The 12,404-nt window shown below is 33.0% G+C and overlaps 1 protein-coding gene across 1 annotated transcript in view; it reads left to right on the plus strand.

Moving 5' to 3' along the window:
• Positions 1–12,404, plus strand: part of LOC121391554 (ankyrin repeat domain-containing protein 39-like) — a gene marked incomplete at its 3' end in the record, with an annotated part of 42,121 nt that overhangs the window by 15,635 nt on the left and 14,082 nt on the right. The window contains exon 2 of the mRNA XM_041523140.1: positions 5,576–5,718. Coding sequence (XP_041379074.1) covers positions 5,576–5,718 — 143 coding nt within the window. The remainder of the gene's footprint in view (positions 1–5,575; positions 5,719–12,404) is intronic.

Genomic DNA, 12,404 nt, shown 5'->3' on the forward strand with positions numbered 1-12,404 from the left:
TCATTCTACAGAGCGATAATTAGTGCTTGAATGTTGTCATGATGATGTAGGACCATACTTGTAAACTATTTAGATAGGATTTTTCAACCTACGAAAATACAGTCTTCTGTCCGATATTCCGGCAAGCCATGTTCGAAGTGCCACTACTCAAGCGTGGAGGACTCTGAAGCTCATGAATCTTGGAATAATAAAAGTACAGTTCTTTAGCTTTTATTTAAGATGCTAGGTGCTTTGATCAGTCACTTGTTAGCATTCAAAACACAGTGTCCGAATATACGTGACGTCCGAAAATTGATTTATTACTTATTGGTGGTATCAGAATCAACTACACTAATGCTTATCAAAAATTTACATTCAATGAAACAGCCATATCTCGACCATTCAGGATGCTGTTGGTAGTAGAACTATAACATAGAATTCAATTTATATTATGACAATTAGGCAGTAGCAAAAGCAATAGCAAAGAGCCACAGTCTGATAATCCTGACTGAATTTTAATGTCTTTGAAGGAATTGTTATGTGAGGTAGTTTGGTATAATTATAGTAAATTTGTATTTTGCATCTTGTTGATGTGTTGGATGTTGATGGGGTAAGGCTGTCAAAAGCTGGATCTCTGGATGTTTTACCCCAATGTTGTTGAAACTGTTAGCCAGGGACTAGAACCATCATGGAGAATTTTGATGAATTCCCCAGTTCCACATCAAAGCTCATTGTCAAACCACAACTGACATTTTTGATTGGCTTCCTTCAGTAACTTCTGAGCAGCATTGATGTTATTGTGTTCAACCACTCAGTGGAAGAGAGGAGAATCTCCTTATCTGAAAGATATATACCAAACTCTGGAATCCATTTCTTTGGTGACTTATTTTTATGCTTATATGTATCAGTAGTTTCTTTGTTTCATTGCCTGTCCACTGTCATTGTATTCTTAAACTAAGTGATGACGTTCCTTTATCTTACTGTCAAATGTGACTAGCTCAGGTTTTGGTTGAGAAGTTGTATGATTAGATGTAGGTTGTGGTTGAGATGATTGTGTCTTGTCTTAGGTACAGCTTGTCTGGGTTTTGATTGAGAAGGTGTATGAGTTGTATCATTAGATGTAACTGGGCTGGATTTGGTTGAAATGGTGTACCTCATCGTTGGGTGTGGAAATGTTGCATGTTATTGGTGATATTAAAATATCACCATTAGGAAAGAAATCAGGGGAAATATCCTGCACTGGTTATTAAGGTACTGCTTAGGAAAGTTGATGGAGTCATTGCAGAATGCTTATCCTACAACAACACAAAACAACTATGACATTCATTTATCCAATGATCATTAAAACAACTCATGTGTTCATCAAAGCTACTAGTTTCACTTTCTAGAGAGGTTAACTGTATTACCCAAGGAGGTAGTGGTGGAGTTGAGTCAGTAGATAGTTACTTACATATTCATCAGGCTGGTCAATGTGTGGTTTCAGTTGAGCACCACTAACTCTCAAAATTACATTACTTGGATCAGCGACTTCTTGAAGAGAATAGATACCTTTGCCATAGCATTTGGTAATAATATATGGACCAGTATAACGTTCAACCATTTTCCTTCTCGTATCTTCTTTAGCACCTTCTCTCCAACTAAAAAAGGGATTAGACAAGCATAGTTTCTATCAAAAATTTCTTTTTGCTTCTCTTGTGCTTTCTTAATATTGTTTTTAGCTACTTTCAAGTTTCTCTAGACGTTGTCTAGTGATTTCTTGAACTGCTTGACCATCACCAGTATCTTTAGATAGTTGCTCTATTAGCTCTTCTGGACTTTGTCATCAATTTCAATGTCAATTGGAAGGAAGGCTTTGCGAATGTACATAAGTTCAAATGGTGTGAAGGCAGTAGACTCATGAACTGAAGTATTATATGCATATATGCAAGAACTCATCCCACATTGTCAAGGACACAATTTAACCAGCATACTATGAAGCGTCTGATTATACCCTTTCATCGAGTCCATTGCCTGTGAAATAAATTAAAGTTAGGAAAAAATCATACAATTACCGGATGATGGTAAGGGGTAGTGAATATACATTTAATTCCCAAATTACTTGATAACTCGTTATCTAGCTCATTCTTAAATTCCTTACCATTGTCACTTGTTATGACACAAGGAATTCCCATCCTCATGAAGATCTAACAAAGTAAAAAAAACTCAAATTAATATAGGATCCATACATCAATTGATTGAACTGTATCAATTCTCTTATATTACAATATAATTATATACCCTTATGAGGGTTTTTGTAACACCATGAGCACATTTATCAGACAGTGGGGACAGCTTCACGAACTTAGTGAAGTATTAAACTTAAAGTTAAGATAAATCGGAACTCAACTATCTATAAAATTGATATGGTAAGTCACTTTCTTTCGTTATTACCTTGTCTTTCTTTCTTCTTCTTGAAAAACATCACTCCATCATGAATAACAACATTCTAGCATTTTTCACTTCATAGTCATGTTGTCTTAATGTAGTGGTTGCTACATAGTCATATGATCTATGATATGAACTCACAGCTGCTCTTTCTTGTCTGTTCAGTAGTTCAATAGAGAGTTTTAAAACATGTATTTCTGATAGAACTAATATAATCTCAATAATAACTTCAACATCATCTATGAAAAATGCTAAGAAAACTACACTTATTTTATTTAGTAAATCTATTATTATTTACTATATATACAAGTATTGTATAATGACACAATAGCATATACTCATATAATAATTTTATGGCACTCTATTTAAAGCACTGTACTGTATACTATATTATTAATATACATAATAGCTCTTGTCATATTAATAACATACATTTTGCAAAACTTGTAGAATATTTCCTAAGTAGCCCACACTAGAAAATAACATGAAAGTCATGTGATATATGTCATGTGACATACATTGTCTCGGCTTGAGTATTTTGCCATGTATTATGATGCCAAGTTCACTACAAAAATAACAATAAACAATAAAAAAATAAAAATGTTCTAACTTGTATTGATCATGTGACCTTCTTTGCAATTAATGCCACTCTAATATATATTCTTGAGGACTAGTGGGTGGACCACTTCCACATAGATTAGTCACACACCCTCTTTATATTGGGAACCTCCTGAAATTATTGGATTCCAAGGCTGTGTCAAGATCCTCGATAATATCTGCACAATCCAGAGGCTGCATGTGAGAAGCTTTGACAATATCTCCGCACCAAAAATGGGTGGAATTCTTGGAAATTAAATTATATTAAAATACCTGAATTCCTATATGACCCCGCTTTCTGATGAATAGCACGAAATTTGGGATCATGCATAGCGTCTATCAGCTTCCAGTGCAATGACTAATTCTTTCTCCAAACCTCGAAGATCAACACCAGCCATGTTGAATCTAACGGGCGTGGTCCTGTCATTCAAACCACACCTACTACAAAATAGAGTTGCTACTGAGCCCTAAAGGTATGTCTTCGCTATTTATTATATCCTATTAAATAACCTATCATTCCAGGGTATTAGAAACACTAGGTGTCATCCTGTAATCCTCATCTCAAGTCGACTCTCTCCTGATCAACATCACCTCATTGCCAACGGACCTGGTCTGAAGCTTGTTGTAGTTGGTAATGCAACCTCCTACACCTGATTTCCTTAAAAGGAAGAAAGGCCAACGCCTTCAATTACCGGAATGACTAATAACAGATATCCCAATGGGTAAAAATTATCATCTATTGAAACAGAACCTTCTTGATTTAAACTACACACTGTAAGTTAACAATGACCACACCCTTTCCCCACCCACTCTTACAGGTCTGTGAAGAAGCTAAATGTCCTAATATTGGCGAATGTTGGGATGGCGGTGAACATTAAACAGCCACTGCACATAATGGTCAGTTATAAATAGGTTATTACTGACAATACTGTAATAACACTATATTATGTACTAAGTGATCAGTGTACTAGAGGTTGTCAATTCTGTTCTATAAAGACATCATGAGCTCCACCTCCTCCTGATCCAAATGAACCTGTCAATATGGCATCTGGTACAATTCCTTCAGCAGCTCTGAAGTTTGTGCCTTGATCTGTCAGAATTTCGTTTGGTATTCCCACTCTGGAAAATAAATCTATAAGTTTATCAGTTACACTTATGGCTGTAAATCTCATGAGTGGATATGCTTCTGGAAATCTTGTAGCATAGTCACTGATAACTAAAATGTACTGGTGTCCACTGGTTGTCTTCGGTAATGGTCCTGTTATATCCATTGCTATCCATTCGAAAGATTTACCAATGATAGGCATCTTCACCAATGGCACTTTTGTAGGTCACCTAGCCACTTTCTGACATTCTGGGCAAGACTGTACATTGGTTTTCACATCCTTTGTTACTCCTGGCCACCAGAAACGTTTTATAATCCTCTAAAGAGTGTGTTTAACTCCCTCATATCCAGCCATTGGCATGTAATGTGCCATTTTGAGAATATCAAACCAGTAGTTGTACAGACAGAACTATTTGAAGTTCCTTTTCTTTAGGATTTCCTTTTGACTTACCTACACTCTCTACACTTTGAACACTTTCAGCACCATGATGGAAAATGTGAATATATACTGTAAGTATTCCTATTGTAAATATTTCAATTTGCATAACGTTTAGTGTGTTTAATTTTTGTACACGGATCAATGTTTGACTTTTTTTAATGATAAAAGAAATTTTTCCGATCTACGGTAGTAGCTTAAGGAATAATAATTAGCACTAGTGTAGCATGTCCCAACTATTACTGTATGACAAACATAGTAGCTTAAAGTATTGTGGTTGATCACTTGTATTCTCTACATAGAAAGAAAGAGTTTTTTTCATATTATTAATGTATTATACTTTTTGGGACAATTATTTGTATGTGTAGCATAAATTATATTAATAACTTATTATTTTTCATTTCTTGTAGGTGTGATCTGTTTAGCTACTTATTTTGGAAGTACACATCAATTTTAGTGAAATATTATCTTCTCTAGTGACTAATTAAATAACAATAAATTATCTTATCATAGGTGTACATAATAGAATGGACTCTAATATTTGATGTTATTTAACATTGTCAGGTTCATTTACATGTGAATATAGTCTGGTTGACACGGTACTAATAACTGTGCAAGTTAGTATCATGTGAATTAAGAGCGTCTGATTCACACAATACTAATTTACATAGAGTATCTAAACTTTTAAGCTACAATCACTCTTAGAATTACATGATGGAACAACCCAAGAGTAAATCCACAGATCTTTTAGGCTCAATAAGATTCATAAATTGTTTATTCATTGGATGTGCAAACAAGGATAAGTTGAGGAAAACTTATATAATATATAGTAGTTGAACTTACTCCAGGAAGAAATTAATATTTATAACACACTTAACTAGTCCTCAGTTTACATTATACTGCTATTAACAAAATATTTTCATTAAATGAGTAACATTAGGTTTTTAAACCAATGGAATATAAGTGTGTTGTAGATGTTCTGTAATCCTCTTACACATATTCCTGTATGGAGATTTTATATTCTGTATTTTCAGGATATCTAACTGAAGCAATGATAGAGGAGAGATTTCATTCACTTTGTGCTGATTACCCAGAGATAGAGATTGCTAAACTGAAGGAGTCACACCACCATATACATGGATGTTTTTTTGCAATAACAGCTGATAAGGCTCACGAGGTAAATAGTCAATAATATTATGTTAATTGACTATACAATTTATATCAAGTGGTATAAGTCTGCCTAAATCTTTTATAATGAAAGCTTTGCATATACTGCCTTATTAGTACATGTCTTTTTCCAGGATAGATGTCATGTAAAGACTAATTTGTTGATTTAACCAATATAATTATGGCTATACAAGTTATATGTAGATGTAATACTGTTTTAAATACTAATATACTGATTATCAATTGTTACAAGTAATATTAGCTGTAACAACTGGTAAATATCAATTCTATAACACATTTAGTATATTATTTATACTTTCAAACAATTTGCTACATACCAACTGTATAACCATATATTGTTAAATCATCCAATTACTTTTTTATAGTGATGGTCATTGACAACTAAAATATGGCTACAGAGCAACAGTACACACAATTATTACAGGTATATGTTGGAACTGTTGGGCATAAGTCTCAAGGAATGAATGCTAGTTTGGTTCACATATACTAAGAATATTAACCAAAGTTCTGTGTGTATGCTCAGTGTAGCTGGCCAGAATAGAGTAGTGAACTCCAGTGTACATTTCTACCATTATTTACACCACATCATGCATGTCAGTAATGTTACTTATTATAGGTTATGAGCTCACTGGAACACGCTTCTCAAAGTCACACTCTCAGTCGGTGGCATTGGAAGAAAGTATTTGCTATATACACTACATACTAATACCCGCCGCATATTTCTTTCCTCATAGACTAATCCAGATCCTTGATGCTATGTTACTGGTAAACAGAGAGTGAGCTCGTCTCCATGAAAAGTCCACTTACACTCTTCAGTTCAATGCTTTAACAAACTATTGAAAAAGAATGTTGTTAGTACTTATGTCATACTTTTGTCTATTCTATTCCCTCTTCAACTCACCACTTTCACTTCTCTGTCATAAGAAAAATGTAAACCCATCTCTGTCTATAAACTATCTATCTATTGTTCCTGTCAACCTATCCATCTCCTCTCTGTCTCTGTCTCTCTCTGTGTCTCTGTCCCTCTGTCTCTCTATCTGTCTCTGTCTCTCTTTCAATGATCTCCTTTGTTGCTAATCTCTTTATTAGAGTCCACTATGTGTTAGACACTATAACATCAATCATTGTAGCAAGTACCAACATACATCAGGTAATCACTAGATTCCTTTTTCTGTGGTTTTGTTCACTATATAAGCTCTTTTTCTAATATATATATGTATATGTGTGTGTATATATATATATATATATATATATATATATATGTATGTATGTATGTATGTATGTATGTATGTATGTATGTATGTATGTATGTATGTATGTATGTATGTATGTATGTATTGTATGTATGTATGTATGTATGTATGTATGTATGTATGTACAACTCAGATTTATACATTAACACCTATAGTTAATATTTAACATTATAGTACAATGACATTTCATGAACTACAAGCTGTAATGTGGATTCCTGTCTAGCACAGATCAATATATTTGAGACACTCACTTTTATGATCACACACCTTCTTCACTCAATATTACTTTTTATATATGTATAGTACTTCCAGTTAATACTCATGTGATGGTTTATTTTTAACACCAATATAAAACTAGTTAATAGTTTAATTGCATACTTCAGGTTATTGTTCAAAATGAATAACAAAAGAAAAACAATTGGCTATTTGTAGTGCTATTGTCTTTACTTTACCAAACAATAAAGTAGTATATATACATTATGTATATATATAATATGTATGTATGCATATACATATATTTACACACACACACATATACATTATATATAATATAATAGGAGAATATGTTCATTGCAAGAGATTACATAGAGAGTAAGAATAGGCTGTTGTCCCTTAAGGACAGTTTTAAGAAGTTCATCATCCTAAGGACTGGCCCATTTCAAGTTAAGAAACAACTCTCAGAAAGCTACTACAAAAATTAAAGATATCCAGAGGAAGAAGTTTCAAGTGGGCTCATTTTGACAGATTGAAGCTGTGTTTTCCCGGGGTCTAGATTCTCCTGTAGTGCTACTGAAACTGTGTAAGGTTTTAAACAAACAACAGTGGATGAAATCGATTGCTTTCTACAATACAAAAAAATAAATTATTTTCAATTCAAATGTAGTCTTTGAAGAGGTAATTACCAGACAGTTTTCCACCAAATGGAAAAACAACATATAAAAATCATGAAAACATTGATTATGTGCAATTAAATGATTTTAATATATGTAATTGTCATGTTATGCAAGAAAGGAGAGATAACTAGAGTATATAGTAAAGATTTGCAAAAAGTAACTGAGGATGTATGAGACGGCAGATACCAACTAGAGCAGGATAAGCAAAATACAATGTACATAGACCACACATACATATCTTTACAACTGCAAAACTATTGATGTTCAGGCACCACGTATATGCGGATGTTGTCCCGCTTTAGTCAAAAATAGAAGCAGTGAAATTAGTACATATAAATGCTGGTCATAGATAGGTAAAACACTAGATGTGGAGGGCCGCCGTTGTCAACTTGATGTTAGCAGCAACAATCACAAAATGAAGAATTTCGGACCGTCTAAGTTCGTATAAAATATTCTACTGTCATACACTTGGTTCTTTTCATTAAAAGTAGTAAACAAATGTTCTACTAAACCTCTACAGACTCTGGTACATAGCATTTGAATTTATTAGTGGCTGTCCCTGTGTTCCATGATCCAACAGTAAGAGACGTGGTATGCATATCCTACTAAAATAAATACTAACAAAATAAGCACTATTGAAAAAGTTGACGTCAAAAGTCACTCGGTCACTATTAAAAAATTGTTCAGATAACAATGCATTTGTTTTACACTTATTACATTTAAAATGAAAGCCAGTTATTTGAGCATCCAAATAATTTATTTTCATACACAAACAGTGGTACCCCCTGTCACAGTAAGGACATTGTAAAAAATTTGTAAGGTCTTGGATGAGAACATAAACGACTCAGGCAAGCTGTTTACAATGTAATCATTATCACACTATTAACATGTCTTTAGATACCAGTAGTAATGGACTGAGGAGACACATTTTATTTACCTATATATAATAATTATAAATGAATAAATATACATTTATTTACAATTAATAAAACTGGTTCTAGAGTCATTAACAGAGGGATGAGATACACTTTGCAATTGTTTACCTTCTTATAGTAATTAATAATATATTTAAATAAATATATATTCATTTACTGGTGGTAGATCTGGCTCTAGTCTTTTAATAGAGGGACAAGATACACATTGTTTACCTTACAAAAAATAAAAAAATACATTGTAATTGAATATACATTTATTTACCAGTAGCAGGTCTAGAGTCACTAACAGAGGGTCAAGATACACTTTGTTTACCTAAAAATAATTACAATGCATTGTAAACAAATATTATATTCATTTACCAGTAGTAAAGCTGGGTCAAGAGTCACTAACTGAGAGACAAAACACACTTTGTTTACCTAAAAATAAATTATAAATACATTGTAAAAAACATATTTATTTACCAGTAGCAGTTCTAGACACTAACACAAGGGACAATATAATTATTTATGCATTGTATTGAAATCAGTATTTATTCATTCCCAGTAGAAGATCTGGCCCCAGTCTCTTTAACAGAGGGATGAGATACACTTTGTTTACCTAGTAACATTGTAAATACATCATAAAATGTATATTCTTTTACCAGTAGCAGCTCTATAGTCACTAACAGATGCATTTTGTTTACCTAAAAAAAAAACTATAGAATACATTGTAATCAAATACATATTCATTTACCAGTACCAGATCTAGACAGGGACAAGATACACTTTGTTTATCTAAAACTAATTACATATACATTGTAAACAAAAATTTTCTTCATTTACAAGTACTAGACCTGGCTCCAGAGTCAGTAACAGAGAGATGAGGTACACTTTGTTTTCCTAACAATAAATGCTTGTACAAAGGGTGCTAATTGATTATGTATTCATTATATTACTAGTAATTAGAATTACCTTCTCTTGCAAGCCTCAAACTTCTCTTTCATCCTATTTCTTTCTTGTAGGGCATATTTTTTTTCTTTTCATTTCTTCCAAAACTTTTTTCTTCCAGCATCTTACAAATTCGCCACTTGTTCAAAACGCAAGCAATGCTCTTGTTTCTTTCCTTAGAAGCTTTGTATTTGGCATTTCATATAAAAAAATTAAAGTAAGTTGACAAATTTGAGATCCATGAATTTTCTACTTCAGGTCTAGAAGTATCAGGAGGATACATTTCAACTTACTTGTTATATCATACATCAGTCTCCAAATTGTAGCCTTTCCCATAATGTCATTGAAAGAGTAATATCTCTTCAGTAGTAAAGGTGGTATTATGTACTGGAGATGTATGTCTTGATAGAGATGGGCTATAAAAGGGGAAGGTAATGGATTTTCTTGGCTTCTAAATCTGTCATTCTAGATTTTACTAGTGTCTTAGTAAAAATAGCTGCTCTGTTAATAAGGTAAACACCAGTGGTATGAAAAACTGCCTATAACATTTTCCATTGTCGTGCTCTCAGTCCATGCATGTTGAAAAACCTGACAAAATGTAAACCTGGTGATAACCTTTCCAAGGTTTGTGCTTAAGTAATCATGGCATTCTTCTCGCTAATATATTTTTTAAAATGGAAAAACATCTCTTGTCAAGGGCCTGAGTCAAGTGTGTAGAATGGGGTGGTAAACAAAACATAATTATTCCTTTCTCTGCAGCTATATTAATAATAGCTGGAGTATAATCAGATGAATGTCCATCTAACAATAAAAGTAATAGACAAAGTGGTGGAGTGTGAGACAGAAAATGATGCCTGAACCACAGATCAAACAGTTCACCATCAATCCAGCCACTCTCTGACAAGCCATACATAGACCCTAGCACCGGTACCTCTCCTATAGTCATTTCAGTTTTTAATATCTTTCAGTAAAATACTATCATATAGGTAGCAAGACATGGCCACTTGCACTACAACAAGACAACACAGTAATTTGAGTCTTGTTACCAGTAGTAATTGATTGAGTATGTTCTTGTCCTTTCTGAGCAATGACTTTGGCAGGTGCTGGGTCTAGTGGCATACCGGTTGTATCACAGTTATATATTTGGCAAGGTTAACTGGACAAGTCATTTTGATCTAATGTTTCTTCCAGAATATCGAAATAAACATCAAATGTTTCAGGTGAGGTACACATGGCTCAATAGCATAGGAAGGATATTTAAGAGACAATGATGGATGCCTTTTTCTAAAAGAGTCCCACCAACCATTTGTAACAGTAACATTTATGCTTTTTTGGTCAACACTTTGAATAATGACTAAAATTTCCTTGTGAAACTTAGCAAATCCTGTAGATGAACAAAACTGCATAAGTTCTTCCTCTTCAATATCGCTAAGGTATCTTGTTAGTCCTCTGACAAACCCAAACATCACCTTTCCAGTGAGGTGATCGATCATGAAAAGTACTTTTTGATACATTGTATTCGTCAGCTGCTATTCATACATATATACCACCCAATACTGAATATACGTAGTAACCGAGCGTCAATAAAACTGTCCCACGATACTCCAGTCTAAAGTGACAATTGTTTTAACACCAGAAATTGTGACTTATCGATTATTGTTGTCTGTGTCTTTACTCATTTTTTGCTGTTCTCATGTTCTCATGGACAAGAAGGAATTGGTAAGTACATCATAGTGCTATTGGTATTATGCTACGTACATTATAGGAGGGAGTATACTTCAGTCTCTCTAAGAGCTTTATTTTTCATGTATGTAACCTTGTAGGTGAATAGAAAGTTTGTAGTTCCTGTTTTATAGGATAAAAGGTCTTTCACAAACAAAAAATTTATTTGTTGCTCCAGCTATCATAATGATTGGATTGGACTTCAGAATTTACCCTGTGTGAAATATTTTCATACCAGGTGTTACAAAGCTTGCAAAGCAAAGGATTCTTATAGATTATCTCCTGTGTTAGACAACACTGTCATACTTCTATGTATGGTACTTGTATGCTTGTATAACTTATGGTTATCACTTAAAATGGATACCTACAATTACATGTAACATGTCAATGAAAACATTTGTTATATCATAATTCATAACTATCAGTGGCCTATCAGGCTGGCTATGTTCACATAAATAGACATTGATACATATAGTATTCTATTAGAAGACTGTGAAAATAGCAATAAACATACAGCAGCCTAGAACAATTTAGATTTACATAGCACATAGGTTTGGCAGATTTTACTATAAACATGAATTTTCTATATAGCTAATGCATATTGCATTTTCCCAAGTGAATCAAGTCTAAAAATTTGTACTGTAGTCTATATATAAAAACTTTTAATGTATTCAAACTAGCAAACTTGAGGTGTATATATATATATATATATATATATATATATATATATATATATATATATATATATATGTATATATGTATATATATATATATATATATATGTATATATGTATATATATATATATAATAACGTTTGCCATCTTTATTTTCACCATGATTGAAAACATTTGTGTTGTGCCTGATCCAAGCCATGGTCAGCCTACATAGATTGTATGTATGTATATATATATATATATATATATATATATATATACTAGAATTGAA

This window comes from Gigantopelta aegis, unplaced genomic scaffold, assembly GCF_016097555.1.
Source record: "Gigantopelta aegis isolate Gae_Host unplaced genomic scaffold, Gae_host_genome ctg2639_pilon_pilon, whole genome shotgun sequence".
Taxonomy (NCBI): domain Eukaryota; kingdom Metazoa; phylum Mollusca; class Gastropoda; order Neomphalida; family Peltospiridae; genus Gigantopelta; species Gigantopelta aegis.